Source organism: Thermobia domestica, chromosome 9 (genome assembly GCF_964235325.1).
Source record: "Thermobia domestica chromosome 9, izTheDome1.hap1.1, whole genome shotgun sequence".
Classification (NCBI taxonomy): Eukaryota; Metazoa; Arthropoda; class Insecta; order Zygentoma; family Lepismatidae; genus Thermobia; species Thermobia domestica.
The window spans coordinates 178,434,073-178,452,371 of NC_137462.1; the positions used below are offsets into that span (position 1 = coordinate 178,434,073).

The 18,299-nt window shown below is 34.5% G+C and overlaps 1 protein-coding gene across 5 annotated transcripts in view; it reads right to left on the reverse strand.

Moving 5' to 3' along the window:
• The window catches only part of LOC145660465 (uncharacterized), a 146,643-nt gene that overhangs the window by 52,081 nt on the left and 76,263 nt on the right, over window positions 1–18,299 (reverse strand). For all 5 annotated transcript variants that reach the window (XM_081725524.1, XM_081725526.1, XM_081725523.1 and 2 more), the window contains exons 16-17: window positions 15,594–15,668; window positions 6,437–6,604 (exon numbers count right to left, since the gene is read on the reverse strand). In XM_081725524.1, coding sequence (XP_081581650.1) covers window positions 6,437–6,604; window positions 15,594–15,668 — 243 coding nt within the window. The remainder of the gene's footprint in view (window positions 1–6,436; window positions 6,605–15,593; window positions 15,669–18,299) is intronic.

Consider the following 18,299-nt stretch of genomic DNA (forward strand, 5'->3'; position numbering starts at 1 on the left):
GTTGAAAGTTTTTATAGACAATTAAAAATGAACGTTCTCGCCAGTCCTATTTATATTTCAAGCCAAATTGTGGGAAATGTTAAACGGCAAACTTGAGAGATAGATACTAATGAAAATTATTGCCATTAAAAAGGTTTACTAATTGGAGTTTGATTTCCTTTTTTTAGCACCGGAGCTATAGAAAACACTGACCTATTGTTTAAAGTCGGATCCAAACCACTACTTGAGGAGTTTTTATCCGACAAAAGTACCTCCAACGACAACTGAACGTGGGGCAAACATATTGAAAGAATACACTTTAGCCACTGGTTCACGAATAGACACAATTGAAAAGGTCCCCATGTATTACATCAAGTAACTATTAAACGCGGGAGGAGTTAAGTTAGTTTAACGTCCCTTTCAGCAGAGAGGCTATATGAAATGGGACCTACTGATTAACGTGAAATCCGAACCACATGAGCTCTCGCCGGGAATCGAACAAACGCGGGAGGAATATTGAGAATCATTAAGCGACTACCAAATGCATAACTGATATCACATACTAATGATGTAAACAAAGTTGCATGCACTTGCTAAATTCTTTATACTGGAAATACAAAGAGAAACATCAGCCGACTTGCAACTCACTGTGCAGCTTGACGTTGCCCAAGGAAGACATGCATTACGCTTGCTCATCAATTTTTCACATAAACCGTGTTTTGTTATTATACTGCCGTAAAGTACATTTTGCAGCAGTGATATATTATTTAGTCTGACCATCTCCTATTGAAAGTGTGCATACTATCTAAAACAGTTATATTAAATAGTTTGATTCGTACGCACGATTTTCACATGTTAACTATTCATACATGTGCGAAGTTCTTACGATGATTTTCTATCATGTTCGATGTGGGATATTTTTACGATGCACCCTTACTTCTACAATTTGATGCCGTTTTACTGAGAAATTCTATTATAATCTTCATTTTCCATTAGTGTTTGAATATCAAAAGAGCTTTGTCATCCGTCTAATCACTATATACTAAATTTATTATTATTATTATTATTATTATTATTATTATTATTATTATTATTGTAAGACCTTCGTTAGCAACAATATCAACTTTTAAAATGAATATATTATTATTTTTTAAAACAATATCTATCATCTTTAAGTAGGTACTCGGAAGTTGTAATTTAAATCTAAAAGAAGTTATCTTTACCGAATTATGTGTACTATCCCCATCAGAAATGGAATTGTATTGCTTTTTACTATAATTAAAAATAATTCATTTTCTTTAAAATTTTAAATAAAACTTGCAACAGAGCAGATAAAACAAAAATACGTAGTGCATGAAAGCATAGACTGCAAGGAAGCACTTCAAATTCGGAGGAAAAGTTTTGTCAATAGCCACCATATGAATACCCTTGACATCAGCCAACAACCACTTGCTTCCTGAATCAACATCAAGCATTATATACAACTATAAAAATTTAAACTAAAATATCCGTACATTATGCCAATTTACTAGAAGGAAAAACGTGCAAATATTCAGCATATGAAAATTCTTGACATCAACCAACCACAACCTACTTTGTGAATCATGCAGTATACAGAACTATAAAAATAAAAATTTAAATATTTTATATATTATACCTGAAATACGTGTACGATCGTCTTCATCAAAAGTAATTGCTTATATATAACATAGTCAGCTATAATCTCCTCTACATTTATGGATATACGTTTCTTAAATGTTTCATATGAACTAAACGCATTTAGCTGGCTGACACAGCCAAATGTTCTAAGACACTGTTGCCATGTATAAAGTGTGTTGTGTTCATTGGAGATACGAACCCAGACCTGAACTCTTAAAGGGAATTATATGAAACAAAATTTAATACAAACTGCAGAACACTTAGTAAAGTATAGACTACCGTATATCTTTTTAAGGTAAGGTGATGTATTCTTTTACAGTCGCTACCTGCAAATCTTTAGTTTCTTCTTTATATATATATATATATATATATATATATATATATATATATATATATAAAAAGGAAGAAAGAAAGAAACCCCTTCTGGCAGCTTATATTTCAGGTTTTCACTATCTTGTTCTCTGAGTATTTCCATCAAAGTTCAGCGTACATTCCCTTCACATTTCTCATGTTCAGTAATATGAATTGCGCAATTCTGTAAGTTAATACACAGAAAACTTTTTCCAAGAGCTGAACACTTTGCATTTTCCCGTAGATTACTACAAGTAATTATTCTTGCACGAAGACAATATCGAGATTGATGACAATGTCGAAGACATACATACCAATTCACCCAGTACTTTTTCCAGTGAACTCATTTATACTTGCACATTGAATTGCACTAAAAAAACTACTGGACTAAGATATGCATGAAAACATTTGATACGACAGCTGAGCAATGAATTATCAAATTCTACTCTAACTCTGCTTTACCTTTTCATACAACTAATAAATAAATAAATAAATAAATAAATAAATAAATAAATAATAATAATAATAATAATAATAATAATAATAATAATAATAATAATAATAATAAACTATTGTGCAAAGCCAAGTAGGGTTCTAATCGGCTTGTATCCGAATTTTTTTCCCCACACCAGGGTCCCAATCTGGGACCACATGCGCCATTAGGTTACAGGGATAGTTAAACTCATACACTTTCACCGGAAATCTAACTCGCATACCGTGAACAGAGGCTAGAATGTAACAATTTGTCCTTCACCGTATATGTCTCTTATATGAAAAATAGACGAAATACAGTGGTACATCGACATAGTTCCTAATCTGCTCCAGAATTTTGGACTTATGCTCATACCAAACGAATTTTTTCCATAAGAAATAAAGGGAAAATGATCCATCCGATAAAATGATTACAGAATGATAAGTTTGCTTACGTATGCTTCAAAAATCTTGACATAAGTAATCTATAGATGACTGAAGTCCAAAATAGACGTAGTACTAGCAGATGATCAGTGTGGATTTAGAAAAGAAAACGAAAGAAGAAAAAAAAACAGAAAAGAGAGAAACAACACTTGCATTAAGGTATAATCTGTAGAAAGAACAGAAGGCAACAACTGAAGTAAAAGGAGAATAAGGAGAAGCAGCAATTCAGAAAGGGGTTACACACGGATGTTCATTGTCACCAAATTTTAATCTCTACATTGAAGAAGCAATAAGAGAAATCAAGGACACTCACAATATAGAAATAACTGTCCATGGGCAGAAAACACACACACTTAGATTTACGGATATCGTAATGTTGGCAGACAGCGAGAAAAATTTAGAGATAGGTCTAAACGGTATGCAACAGCTACTTAGCAGCAAACCCAATATGAGGATCAACAAGAACAAAACAAAAGTTATGAGATGCGCTAGAAAATAAACAAGATAAAAATGAAGATCGAAATAGGAGATCGCCTGGCGGAAGAATTGGAGGAATTCTGTTACTTAGGGAGAAAAATAACGAGCGATAGCAGGTGCAAACAAGATGTAAGATCCAGAATAGCTCAGGAAGAAGACATTTAAAGAAAACAGAATCTTCTAACCGGAAACATCGGCACAGAGCTGAAGAAAAGACTGGAAAAGATGTATGTGGAGTGTGGCACTGTATGGATGTGGCACATGGACACTACAAGAAGAGGGAAAACGGGGAATGGAAGTCTTTGAAGTGTGGTGCTATAGAAGATTGATGAAATTAGGTGGATTAACAAGATATGAAATGAGTATTAGAAATGCTAGAGAAAAAAAGGAGTATATTGAAGAATTTTTCCAAAAGACGAGATAAGACGATTGGACATAATGAAACATAGAGGAATCACGTTAGTAGCTATGGAGGGAATTACAAAAGTAAAAGCACCTAAAGGAAGACTGCGATTGAAATATACAGACCAAATAATATAAGATATATGGAAAGATAGAAAAGCTACAAAGAAATGAAAAGTCTGGCCCAGGAAAGAGAAGGGTGGAAAATTGCGTCAAACCAATCAAGGGCTTCTGATCTGAAATGATGATGATTAATTTGCTCCCACGAAACAAAAAAAAATATTGTTATTGGCATATTACACATTGACGGGGTTCTAAAAAATACATTTAAACACTGCTTAATAGTAGAATACATCAATACAAAAGTAATTAAATGAAATAAATGAAAATTTAACCACACTTTTATCTTGCTGAGAACAGTCGAGTACCTACTAGCATGGTACTGAGAAGGAGATGATGTTATTATTTGGAAGGAGAGTCCACTTCCAGTGAAACTTATAGAATCTGAAACTCTTCTATTTTTACTTTTTTTTATATATATCTTTCACCTATTTGGACCTGGTTGAAGTTCATCAGGTTTAACTTTTACTAAAAATCTGTCCAAAGAACTTTGCTTCTGCCCGCTCCTCAGTGTGTGTCGGAAATGTAACATTATCTGTCATTCCAGATAATTTCATTACGGCTATTATATTCATACAAAAAGCAGAGAAATTCTCACTTTGAATGTTGGGAAAATACGCTCATTCTTTATTGCACGCTCTTTACGACTGTGCGTCCTAAATACTGTACTTACTCTATGGTACTGACACTCGTGGGCAGTGGCTTTGTCTCAAGAGAGGTAAACAAGAATAGCGCGTGGTGCTGTGACTCATTTTGACCCAAACAAGTTCTAGCATGCGAGCCATATTCCAAACAAAGTTCGGACTTTCTCCAAACCAAGCAAACTTCTTCGTCTCCCTGCAGGACGTATACCAAGTTTGGACATTCTAAAGCGGAGTACTACTGTAGCAAATCATTTTTTTCTTATATCCTATCCTCTATAGATATAAGTTCAACGATAAAAGTACGACGGGGTTGAAAATTAAAGCCAGGCTTCCGATGTACCAGGAGATCGCTAACTTTATGCTCTTAGTGCGACTCCTACACAACATTCTCACTTTTGAAGTCGGCACTCAACCATTCTGACCATAAATTGTACCATAAATCTTGAACAACGGAATGTCTAACCTGTGATGATTAGATTAAATATTCGAGACAGGAGAAAACAAACAATTTTTGTCTTGTACTGTAATATTCTATGGTGCAAATTAAATTAATTTAGAGTTATAATTCTCACTCTTGAGGTGGTGCCCTACCAGACACATCCCTATGAATTTAACAGGCAGAATATAATGTAGAAACATCAGTTCGTTTTCTCCATTTTTCACATAACATGTTTTTCAAGTGTCAAAGAAGTTCCTAATATACTCATAGACATGCATTATTTATGCCCAGAGGTTCGCTAGTCTACGTAGCTTGAAAAAATTGACCAGAAATCGACCTTAAGTGTGAGAAAGTATGACTCGTTAAGTGAGAACTGAATAGCATAGTGATTACAGCAATGGAATCACAAACTGCAAATATAAGATCGATTTTTGGCTCAATCACACTCTTCGAATATTGTTCATCAAATTTTATACTTTTTTTGTTTCTGCGATTTAGTTCTTTTACTTTTCTTTCTATATTTACTGATGACTGAACGCTAACGAAACGAACTTCTAACTTTTTCTACCATCCTCATATTTAGAAACGGAAAGGATAAAAAAATAAATAAATAAATAAATAAAATAAAATCTTCGTGCAATCTAGTTTACAGTATTAGGAAAAGCAATGTGTGAGACGAAATGAAGCATTGTATTTAGTTTAACGTCCCACGATTATGCCCTTTAAGCTAAAGGAGATGGATGATTAACGAAAATGAATGATTGTGAAATTTAATTTTTGTGTTCTCCCACCGGGAATCGAACCCGGGACAACGTGCGCCAAAGACCAGCGAGGCGGACATGTAAGAGATGAATTTCAGAAGTGCTGCTGAAGTATGAATAAAACACTAGAAGCTAGTCTTGCAGAGAGTAGGAGTGAGAAATAATGTTATGTAAGAAAGATGAAAATGAAAAGTGTATTATTAAAACTACATAAAATAAAGAGGAAATATGTAATCAAACTTTTGGAAATAATAACAATGTACAATTTTAATTAGACCTGTTTCTAGCTCCAGCAGTTGTATACACATGCAGGCTTTCAATTGAAAGCTTCTGGAACAACAAGGGACATGTTATATAGGCTCCAAGATTCAGGTACGCCAATACAAAAAAAAGACTTGAAATCCTAAGGATTTCTTGTTATCACTTAAATGAGGTTAGATATTTCGAATTTCAGTCAAATTTCGACCACATATTTCCCCTCAACTTAATATTAAGTATTCTTATTTGAAATGACAAACATAGGTGGAAACACAAATACTTATGATAACTACATATGCCGCTACATCTACGAAGAAAGTGCGCTAGAAAACCACACAAGCACTACAATTTATGTATTATTTTACTTCGCAGAAAAGCCACTTCAAATACAAACTACATAATAAATAGATTAAAAAAAAAAAAAAACTCACATGTAAATTCTGATTTTCAGTGTTACTAACACTGATTGAAGTGATGTCTCCGTCTAGGGCTGAGGCAACATTTACTTCTGCAGGAAGCGCAACATTTTCAGGAGTAACATTACTTTGTTCCTCTTTATCTTCATTGTTGTTGATAGTTGAACTTATAACATCGCTAGACTATTGAAACAAATCACAAATATATATATTAAAACAATGATATACAATAAATATAAAAAGAGCATATTCAATAATTTAACTATTTAAGGTTTCTCTAAATGTGTTACAAAGATGATGATGATAATACATGACAAGCGCTCATATAAAAAGTGGTAATCACAAGTATAAATATTAGCAGATTTATTTAAGATAAATTTATTTAAGATTTAAGATTTCTGTATATTAAGATAAATATATTTAAGATTTCTGTATATTTTTTAAGTTACTAATCATTTTAATATTCTTAACGTCGTGAATCGATAGTTTCATGTGTATTAGACTTTCATTAATAAAATATTCTCCCTACCCTCTGAGTGATGCTCTTGTCTTGCGTTAGAATGTTAATTTCGTTCATGTATATATTCCGACAATTACAGAAACAATAAACCATCAGGACACTCAAGGTGCAAAGCTTTACAAGTCACTCGAACTTGTTAAGAAAACTTCTTTTTTAAGTTCTGTCCTAAGCGAAACTGGAAAAGAAGTTAAAGAGAAGCCGAAAAAGGTGTTTAGCTCAAACAGAAAACGAATCATACAACCAGTACATGTACAGGATCAGTAAATCTTTACCAAATGAACGTTTCGAACTTACTGTATAAATAGCCAAATCACGCCATTTGATATTTAAAAGTCATTTTCTCTCTATTAACTTATTTTAGCCGACAATAGATGAAGTTTAAAATCAGAAATCCTTGGAAAAATTCTAGTAGTGTTCTAGTGAATCCGCAATCGCTCCATTTATAGTTTTATTCGTCAAGTTTCTCTTTCTTTATTTTTATTCCATATTTCTCTTTTTAGTATTTTTTTTAATTCGTGTCTTGGCAAGGTACACAGCCTCCGTAGCCCTTATAACAATTTTGCGTTTTCTTTTTCTTTTTATTAATCAATGTATCAGTAAGACAGCATAAATTTGAGTTGTAAACATTTTCACCGTAATTTCTAGATAAGACAGGCGTCCTATACATACAAAATTATTTAATTCAATTAAAAAAAATGAGAGTAGTTGGATTACTAAATATAATAACAATAATAACGTTTTCTTTGTTTTAGAATTAATAATAACCTCAATATTATTTGTTATTAGTACAACTAATTGGTTTTAGCTTCTCTTCCGTTTCAAGGACAAAATAATTCTTCTTTATTGACTTATAAGATGGAATATTACTTTATTTATCTTTTCAATGTAAAATTTATTAGAATTAATTTGGAGACATCTATTGGCAATTACACATGACGTATGAAGTACCATTGACTAATACAGTTCCAAGAAGTCAGCACATAGCAATAAATTTTTCTTTTCTCTGAAGAAAAGTTGAAAACATTAAGAAAACGTGTGACGGAACGAAGTACCAAAGGTGAAGTTAACTCATCCTACTGTTGATCTTATCAGAACAAATTCAGTGCGTCGTTGAGATTTGAATGTTACACGACCCTGTTAGCATGCTTTTTGTGCCGCATATATCAAATATTACGTTCTCTTGTCGAGCTTAGGCTCGTTATATATATGTTAACAAGTTATTCCTACTTTGTAGAGCAGTTGAATATTTAGAAGTAATTCGAAAATCAAATTTTAAGTTTAAAACTACCGTTTCCATAGCCATTATTGATGAAGCCCATCTTGATTCGTACCAGAGAGGATAAGTGAGTGCAGTTGTCCCTTCGAGAACTGTTTTGATGTAGTGGAATTATTTCACATTCATTTGAATTTCTATGCTTTTGAGCAATCTTTAAGAAATTCTACAATTTTCTTCTGTAGGGTGGACAACGTGAGGCCGAGATTCCATACTTTGGGACAGCAGGAGAGGTTATGTTCCAAGTTCATATATCTGTAGCCGAGTACAAGTCCAGCTGTTCACCAGAGATATTTTTCTGAATACATCCATACTTCTGTCGGAGTACGAGGGTAAATTCGTCAGTGAATATAAGATGTCAATTTTCCATGAAGCACAGAAATAGTGAGCACCGAAATTTTGCTGAACCCTTGTGTTCCGGGGGCTTGGGGTTCGACCTCTGCTCTCGTAACGAGGAACTTTGTTTCGATGAATGCAGAGGAATTGTCATTGGATTGAACAGCGAAGAGGTTTTGATCTAGTTTCGCAGAGTCAGCTTACTCCAGGAACCAAGTATAGTGAAAACGTTTTATTTATATTAAGTGTTTCGTTATTTCATTCAAAGTGGCTACTAAGTACCTTCCGTTTATCCAGAAATGCATCCATTCTATATGTTTGAGTAAGAACGCTGGTGTTTTCAATTTGCCTTGAAAATTGAAAATTGAGAGAAACATCATAACAACGCAATCTAATGAATTCGGTGAGATCCTCAGTCATATTCAACCTCGAACTAACGACCATGCAAATAAAAATGCGTACAATTAATACTGTGCAGATTTATGTTTGGTTACATCCTTTATGTCTTTCGGTCAAAGCGTACTTCAAAATTATTATGCGCCCTATTTGAGTATTTCGGTACTAGCTAAGTCCTGTAGAAAATTATTACTTCTCTCGATTAAATTATGCACTTTTCCAATAGTTTTTTTTAAAACCTGATATTTAGTTAACTTTCATTATAAATACAGACACCTTAGAACAACTTTATATTCATTATATACAGATGGTGATCAGAAAAATGGAAACACCTGAACGAAATTGCAACTTACCAGATTAATATGGTGTCGGGCCATCTTTCGCCTTCAGAACAGCCTTGATGCGACGTGGGATGGAGGCATAGAAGTCGTGAATGGTAGCAAATGGAATTTTACACCATTCCTCGTGCAGGGCATCGGCCAGTTCTGTGAGAGAGGGTGGGGGTGGAAATCGTCGCCGGAGTCGTGTTTCCAAGACGGACCTCAGATATTCAATTATGTTGAGATCTGGGGATTGGGCGGGTCAGGGGAGGTGTTGAACTTCATCCCGATGTTCCTCAAACCACGCTGCATCAACGCCAGCTATGTGAATGGGTGCATTATCATCCTGGAAGATGGCGTCATTGTCTGGGAACAACATCCGGACCATAGGATGCAAGTGGTCTCCTAAAATTGCGACATAATCGTTGGCAGTGATTCGTCCGCCAAGTGTGACCACAGGACCCAATGAAAACCGTGATATGGTGTCCCACAGCATCACCGAGCCGCCGCCATGTTTCACAGTTGGGCGGAGACACTGCAGATCATAAGCTTCTTTGGGCGTTCTCCACACATAAACACGGGCCGTGGCTGGGAATAGGGTGAAGGATGACTCATCCGACCATATCACACGTTTCCAGTCCTCAACGGTCCAAGTTGCATGGTCGCGGCACCATTTGCGGCGTGCGAAAGCGTTATGGTCCCTGATGAACGGTTTGGCCCGTGTAACACGACCCCGTAAGTTCATGCCATGTTATTCGCGGCGGACTGTGATTGTCGAAACAGAGCGGGGGAGGTGCTGATTGAGTTCCTCCGTCATTTGCTCCGCAGTGGCACGACGGTTCTGCATGACAATGGGCTTTAATACCCGGGGTGACCTGTCACTCATGATTTTCTTCCGCCCACTGTTCCGCTTCCCCGACGTGGTTTTCCCGTGTGTTGTGTAGGCCGTCATCACTTTCGACACTGTCCCACGCGACACACCTAACACAGTAGCTACTGCCGTCACACTCACTCCACATAAACGCGCACCAACAATTTGCTCTCTTTGAAAATCTGAGAGGTATCCCATTTTACACTACTTCCGTCTGCTGCAGCCACTGGACACTGCTGTTCCACTGCGTCTGACGTAGTATGGAGACCGACCTAACACACCACCACCAGCGGTCCGGCGCTGCGGGCGCCACGACACCACTGCCAACCCCTACATCTGACGTGTTGCTAACTACAGGTGTTTCCATTTTTCTGATCACCATCTGTATGTTGTCAGTTGCTAGCGATGTTTTTCTGTGTATATAACCGCCACCAGGTTATAGAAGTATTTTTTGTGGACGCTCTGTATATCTCGTAAAGACAGTGATTATTTTTTCGATTTATACTTTATTCTGCGACGCAAATAAATTCTTCCTTCGGTGGGAATTGCTTCCTTCCCACGCAACTGGACAAAGAAGTCTTTCATTGTTTTTTCATATATATATATATATATATATATATATATATATATATATATATATATTTAAAACATTGCTTCGCGGTGAGAACGTTTCAATGAGCGACGAACCTTTTCAGCGTTTCTCCCTGACTTATTAATATGCACAGTATATATTCTACAGTTATTTGGAACTGAATTAAGTGCTTTCTTCGATCGTTTATGGAAATATTGCAGTAGATTAGAGCAGATCAGCATAGACCAGATGTTCAAGCGACCGAATGGCACCAGCCACATCGCTTTAACAGTTCGTTATCTGTTCTTTCCCACAGTCAAGTTATCGCAATGTCTGGTGCGTCGTGGCCAGTGGACTAAAATTAACATAAATTCTTTTCCGTATTCTGTTTGCATGTGCATACAGGTGATGTAACTGAGAGGTTTTTAGAATGAACTGCCAACCTTTTTCAGTGAACCATTGCAGCTCATATCTCGAACCTTTGCGTTCGATGAGTTTGACTCCAGGTTTGAAGCCGCAGCTACACACGTCGCGTCGAGTTTCAAGTTATAACGTTATCGTTATATACTTTTCAATCAACCCTCGAGTTTGATAAGGATTACTTGGAATTGTTGCGCATCAGATGAAAAATTCTTGGAAACCGAGACGCTGCGAACTTCTTTGTTCATACATTTCTGTGTGTGTGTGTGTGCATCCACCCACCTACTCTCTTCTCCGTGCGACCAAATACGGACAAAAAATTCGACTCAGCTTAGCATTCTTCTCTCCCCTACCTAAAGCTGAATTCCGAAGCCAGAAGACAGAAGTGGGTTATACGTCATAATGTGCATTTTTTATAATAAACAGTTATTATGCAGGTAATTATGTGTCTAAATGTGATTAGTATGTCCTTGATAAGATGTTATTCAATTAACCAACTTTTATTAGCACAGAAATTACTTAAAAGTTAAGTGTTGTGTGGGAACTATCTTTTATTTCACCAGTGTATTCATACGCCGTCAGAGCGCCTACAAGGAGTAATGTGCAGAAAAGGCGGCAGGAGTTTTGCTTCGAAAGCGTGTCGTGCTAGACGTTACTCCTCCGTCATCCAAAAAACGACCAATATTTATTGAATTTTGACATTATTTGTGTGAAATATGAAAATTGACAACTCTAGTAACATGTAATTATTCAGATAACCTGTGCATATATCATTGTGAGTTAAGATTTATCAAGATTATACTTCTGTAACACTGAAAATCATGAAATAAGGAAAAGCATCTGAAAATACCCCGAAGGAACCAATTTCCCTAGTGATTATGGAAAGAAGGACATATGTTTTGTCTTCAAGAATTATCGCGTAATCTCTTCAATCTCTGAAAACGCGATATCCGTGTGTCTTCACCGGCACCGTTTCGTGCGCGTCTAATCCCTGTTTTTGGGCCACTATTTTTTTAAACAAAATTTATTTTGTTTGTGTTGAACGAATGTGTTTCTAATTACCTAAAGATCAAAATATAAGGGTAAACCTATTCATTCCGTGTGCTTATTTTCAATCAAGCAACAACACGTAAATAATGCTATTGTGCATATTTTCTTGTTTTTTTCTTTAATTTTATTTTTATTGTGTAACAGAATAAGTATTGTCGTATACTGCATGCATGATTTAAAATTTCATTATTACATAGTTATAGTGTGAAAAATGAAATCTTTGAAATGAAATCTTTGAGTTTTACGTCTCATGGTTATGCCGGTTAGGCTAAAGGAGACGGTGATGATGAGTAATGAATGAAATGGTGGAATGAAGAAAGTGGGAAGAAACGGGAGAACCCCAAGAAAACCCACGCACACGGTGTTTGTCCACCACAAAATTCATTTGGCGGGGGCGGGGATCGAACCCTGGACCCCAAGCACCAGAGATGAACGCTCTACCACTGAGCCACCGCAGCCCTAGTTATAGTGTGTTAAGTGTAGCGCAGTGCAAAGGTACATTGGTCTCTCTCTGCAACCATTCGGTGTTAGTTTTGTCTTTTATGCTCCTCACAAGTTTTCTTTTGAGACTATGGATAAGAGAAGTTCAAATTCAACAAAGTAGTGTCGATGACTCGTCAGCGACGGTGGGCACCCGACCGAGTCTCCTTGTGGTAATCCTTAGCACCCGAACCTGAAGACCGTGAGTGTGTATTATTCCCTTATAATTATAGAAACACGCAAGGATCGAACCCAACATACCCTGATAAATGGCTGTTCCCTCACAGGGACATTAGGAATACGAACTCAGGACCGCGATAAACGGCTTTCCCGGACAGGGACAGGGAAGAATCGAACCCAATACTCTCATAAAGTATGACTTCGTGTTAAGAGGTACAAGCTACTAGCCGGTGAAGGACGTTTTCTTACGGCTAGCCCCAACTAGTGAAGTCCCAGGTTCATATACCTAGTGCGCCAAAAATTATAAACGCGCCCTCCAACATTAGCATTCCACTTTGGAAACTGTGTTATTTTGCTGAGGACTCATCTCAACTCTTCAGGATTGTTTGGAGCAGCAACTAGATTACTACGTGGGATTATCCCGGCAACTTTTTCCCCATTGCTAATCCCCCAAGTGCGTCAATGGTGTGAGAAAAGCATTTATAGTGAAATCTCAATTATAATTTTCTATATATAAATCAAAGTGATAAAGGGCTACAATATAGTGAAAAGTAAAGTGCGATTGTGATAATGGAAATAATTATATATATATATATATCTAGTTGTGATCATTTCTCTTCGTTCTTCTTTTAATAGTATTCTAATAAATAAGTATAGCGTCATTTAACCCAGTGTGTTTTCGTTGTATGTGTAAATGATGTTTGTGTGCGTTATGGTCTAGATGACCGTCTGATCGTCCGTTTGGTTTTCGAGACGAGACATCCGAACCTCTCGGCGCCTAATGCTCATCTCGTTATTGAGACCGACGAGCAATTTGGAAACAATTTGGTAATCCCTTCTTGGAGAGGTCCTTCATCGTCCTACCCAGGTAAGTCCAGATCTCCAGCAATTACTCATTGGCAGGACCACGGAGGACAGAACCACAAACAGTGACCCGATACACTTGACGGTTACAAATAAATGGCAGCCCGGACAGCGACCCGATACCTGGTCGGTTACATGTGTGTATAAGTACGTGAGTGAAGGAGTTCTATATTTAACAGCACTGTCTTTTTCCTTTTCTTTAATGTCTGGGACCTGATAATATTTGAATGTAATAAGGCGATTATAATAGTATTTTAAGATTAGTGTATATTTGTGATTTTAAGTCAATAGTAGTCACTGAGTCTCATACACTAATAGTAGTCTCAAGTTAATAGTAGTCTCATACACTAAGGATTGTTCAAAGAGTAGCCTGGTCCCGTAAGTAGGTAGTTAACACTGAGTCTGGTAGTAAGTGAGAATGTGTATGGTAAATCCATGTTACAATTTATGTGAATGAATAAACGTACATCATCGCACACTAATCGTTTTGATTTTGCAGTAAAATAGAACAATTGCTGTGTTTAGTAGGACTGCAGATATAGAAAAGGTACAGATAAAACAAAAACTTTTTTGGGTTGGATTTTCGTGATATTTTGTTCTTTTCTGGAGTTCAGGCGACATTAACATTTATTGTGTCTATTTCAATAATTTCTGTAACACTAAACATTTTGTTATTTGAAGAGAAACATTTTAAATATAAAGAAAATTATTTGGTACGAAAGCTACAGCAAAAGAATCGTATGAAATTGCTGTACCTTTAAGATCTCATTTATATCTTGTTCTCAGGAATATTATCTATATTAGCTTAAATTTCGATCAAGCAATATTCTTCTACCAAACAGCTGATTGCGTGAACATTGTTTCCTACTGATTAAAAATAAACTGAATTCAAATTTTCTTTTTCTTTTTTTCTTTTTTTTTTTTAAGTCTGGGGTGCAAATAAAATATCACTGTATTTCGATGCTGAGGCTTGACATTTTCTCTAGAAACCTGTTACTAGACAGATGCGTTACTGAAGTCCGTTCCAACTTAATTAAGAATAATCAGTTTCGTGGGCTTATTCATTAAACATAATATTATTTCTCAAGGAAAGGAAGTTTTTTTTTTTCCCCACACTTTCCTGTTGCGCTTTGGGGGTCTAAATTATTTCTCTTATCTTGTGTGTATCGTTTCAGTATTTCCTTGGAAACACGCTACATTCCACTGCTTTTTATTACAATTTAGTGTGGAAATTCATTCTATTCACAGTAAATAATATAAACATGTGACCTTGAAATGAAAAAGCTGTTTCTTAAGTGTATATTATTCTATTTATAGTCCATATCTTTTTAAACTTTTTAGTGTATATAAATCAGGGCTCTAGTTATAATATGACATTTTGCTGTTATGAATGCTTCCAAACTTCTACATGATGATCGTTGCACGTTATTAAATATTACTTCGCTTCACTCCGCAGTAAATTTCTACCTGACTTCAAACTGAATCTCGATCACTCCTCATTATACTCGGGTTGTCAATAGGATTCTACCTTTCATCCGTTTTTCTAAGATCCAAGATTAGAGAAAATTTATCTCTCTTTCAAAACCTATTTGCTCCCTTTTCAAAAATGAATCACGCAAATGATGAAAGATTTTCATCAAACATTTGCATGAAATCTAAAATGAAATGTTGAAAAAAAGTTATATGCAAATGAGGGGAAAAAATGTGTGCATATACATACTGAACACTATATTTCTACACGAGAAACAACAAGACGCAACAAAATGTGGTTGTAAAAAACTCAAGATTATTTTTACTTAGTATGTTAAATCGGCTTCAGAGTAATTGAGCTTCTATAGGCCTACACTATTGCATAACAGAACAATAACTGAGTAAATTTAATGCTACTTACAACCACCGCCCCTTGTTCCTCTGCATTGGGATCTTCTTCCAGCTCAGGGTGTTCTCTTGATTTCGCACTTCGTTTCTAAATAATAATAATAATAATAATAATAATAATAATAATAAGAAGAAGAAGAAGAAGAAGAAGAAGAAGAAGAAGTGCTATGAACAGCTCATAAGCAAAAATACAGCACTATGTTAAAACCATCATATAATTATTTTAAACAGGCCAGAAAATACATAGTATAGACTGACTGTTAGAACAGGTTAAGGGATTTGTCAGAAGGTTAATATATTAAAATTATAAGGTTCAAACTGATATATAAAACAAAATATATATATAAAAAAAGTCAATTTCATAATATACGATTAAAAGAACTATGCAAATTAAATTCTCATTTAACTACCATTTAAAAGATGAAACAACCTTACTTAAAATTGCTCATCTACCATGCAAAAAATCTTGCTCAATTATTGTCATATTTTAACATAAAAGATAGGTTCTGTGAGTAAAAGATTATAACATAAAAATACACTGAAAATACACAATAAAATGAAGATACGCAGCTAGAACCCTTGTCATAAAGTTAAAACAGTTTAATTTTTGTAAGAAATGCTCTGACATTTATTCTAACATATGTTCATTTTAAATCGTAGGACACTGTCATCCTTCTTAATATTTCACGTTTTCAGTTTAATGCAACCAATGTCGATCGATTCGTAACACTATACGTCGGCACTCTTATTCCTATATTATCTAAGCAATATTCGCTGCTATGTTTACCCAACACCATTTGAATAAATAATTTATCAATAACTTTCCTCCTTTCCGATAGGGTTTGAAGTCCCCAAAATGTTAAGCAACATCCATATTCATGTGCATAATAATCCTTTTTCATTTTATAATACAGTAGCCTTATGAAAATTTCTGTACAGCTTCGGTTTTGTTAACAAGTGTGATGGATAGACTGTTCCAGACAACTGAACCAAATTCCAATTTGGAAATGAAAATGAAATGAAATTTTCAGTTTTACGTCCCACGGTTATGCCGGTTAGGCTAAAGGAGACGGTGATGATGAGAGATGAGTGAAATGGTGGAATGAAGAAAGTGGGAGGAAACGGGAGAACCTCGAGAAAACCCACGAGCACAGTGTTTGTCCACCACAAAGTCCACATGGCGCGAGGTGGGATCGAACCAGGGACCCCAAGCACCGGAGGTGAACGCTCTACCATTGAGCCACCGCACCCCCCTCAAATTCCAATTTGGATCTAACAAGTGTCTTACATAGGTACACATAAGAACTACCATTTATAAAATCAGGTCATTGATAAAATATAAAACCTATTGTTTTTCTTGTTGATTCTACTGTGTTATTTATGTGATTACCAAATTTTAATTGTGTCATACAAAATACCGAGATATTTAATTTGTTCAACTTTGTCTACTGTTACTTCATTAATTTTATATTTGGTAACAAAATATTGAGTTTTATTAGTAAATATCATATATTTAGTTTTCTCAGAGTTGATCATTAATAAATTATTTTAACACCAATGATTTATTGTATCTAAATCTTTCTGCAAAAGATAATTATCATACTCGTCATTAACAACTCTAAAAAGCTTTATGCCATCTGCATATAAAAGTATTTTTGAGTATTCGACTTTTCCTGGTAAATTAATCATAAATAGAGGAAAAAAGAAGTGAGCTATCCCTTTCCTTATTTGACCTTGACCAGATGTTACATTCCCTATCTTTACTTTATAAGTTCTATTTGATAAGTAACTTCCAAACCAACTAATATATGACAATGATAGGTCAATGTCTGATAACTTAATTAAGATTAATTATTGGTTGTTAATATTATTATAATTTAGTTAATTTGTGTCTGATGATAGTGAATAGTATGTTATTAAATAGTTTATTTTTAATTTTTATAATAATTAAATTAATAATGATTTAGGGCCTTGTATGGGCAGTGTGGCTACTAGCTACTTATTTTTTCTTTCTTTTATTTTTTGTGGTTTTAAATTTATAGTTTGAATTTAAGTTAATTTAATTGGTTTTAGTTGAAGCTAATGATTGTTTGGTTTTGTTAATAATTGCTTAATTTAAATATTTTTTTAAAAAAAATACTAATTTAGTTGTTGTTAATATGTTTTAGTTTTAATATAAAAGTGTTAAAATTATAATTATTAAAAATATAAAAATTTAGGTGTTAAATTGTAATTTTTTTTTAAAAAATTAATTATTTTTTTTAATTTTATGTTAAAATTATTTTTTGTATTTTTTGTAATATTTTAAATTTTTATTATTATAATTATTTTATAAGTAACTTAATTGTTTCCCTTATAATGATATTTTTTATATTTAATTTTAAATTTTTATTAATATTTTTACGTATTTTTTTTAATTATAAAGTTTATAAAGTAATATATATATATATATATATATATATATATATATATATAAATTTTTTACATAAAAATTTGGCTTTAAACAATACAAAAAATTTTTAAGTTAATTTTTGTATACTTTTATACTATCTAACTTGCCAATTATTAATATATCCACAATAATAATAATAATAATAATAATAATAATAATAAAAGACGCCAGTAAGTCAAATTTTGTTAGATGCTATTCAAATCTCGTAACTTAGTGGGAGTACAACACGACTAGTGACTCTCTTTAAAACATCACAAAACAATTATT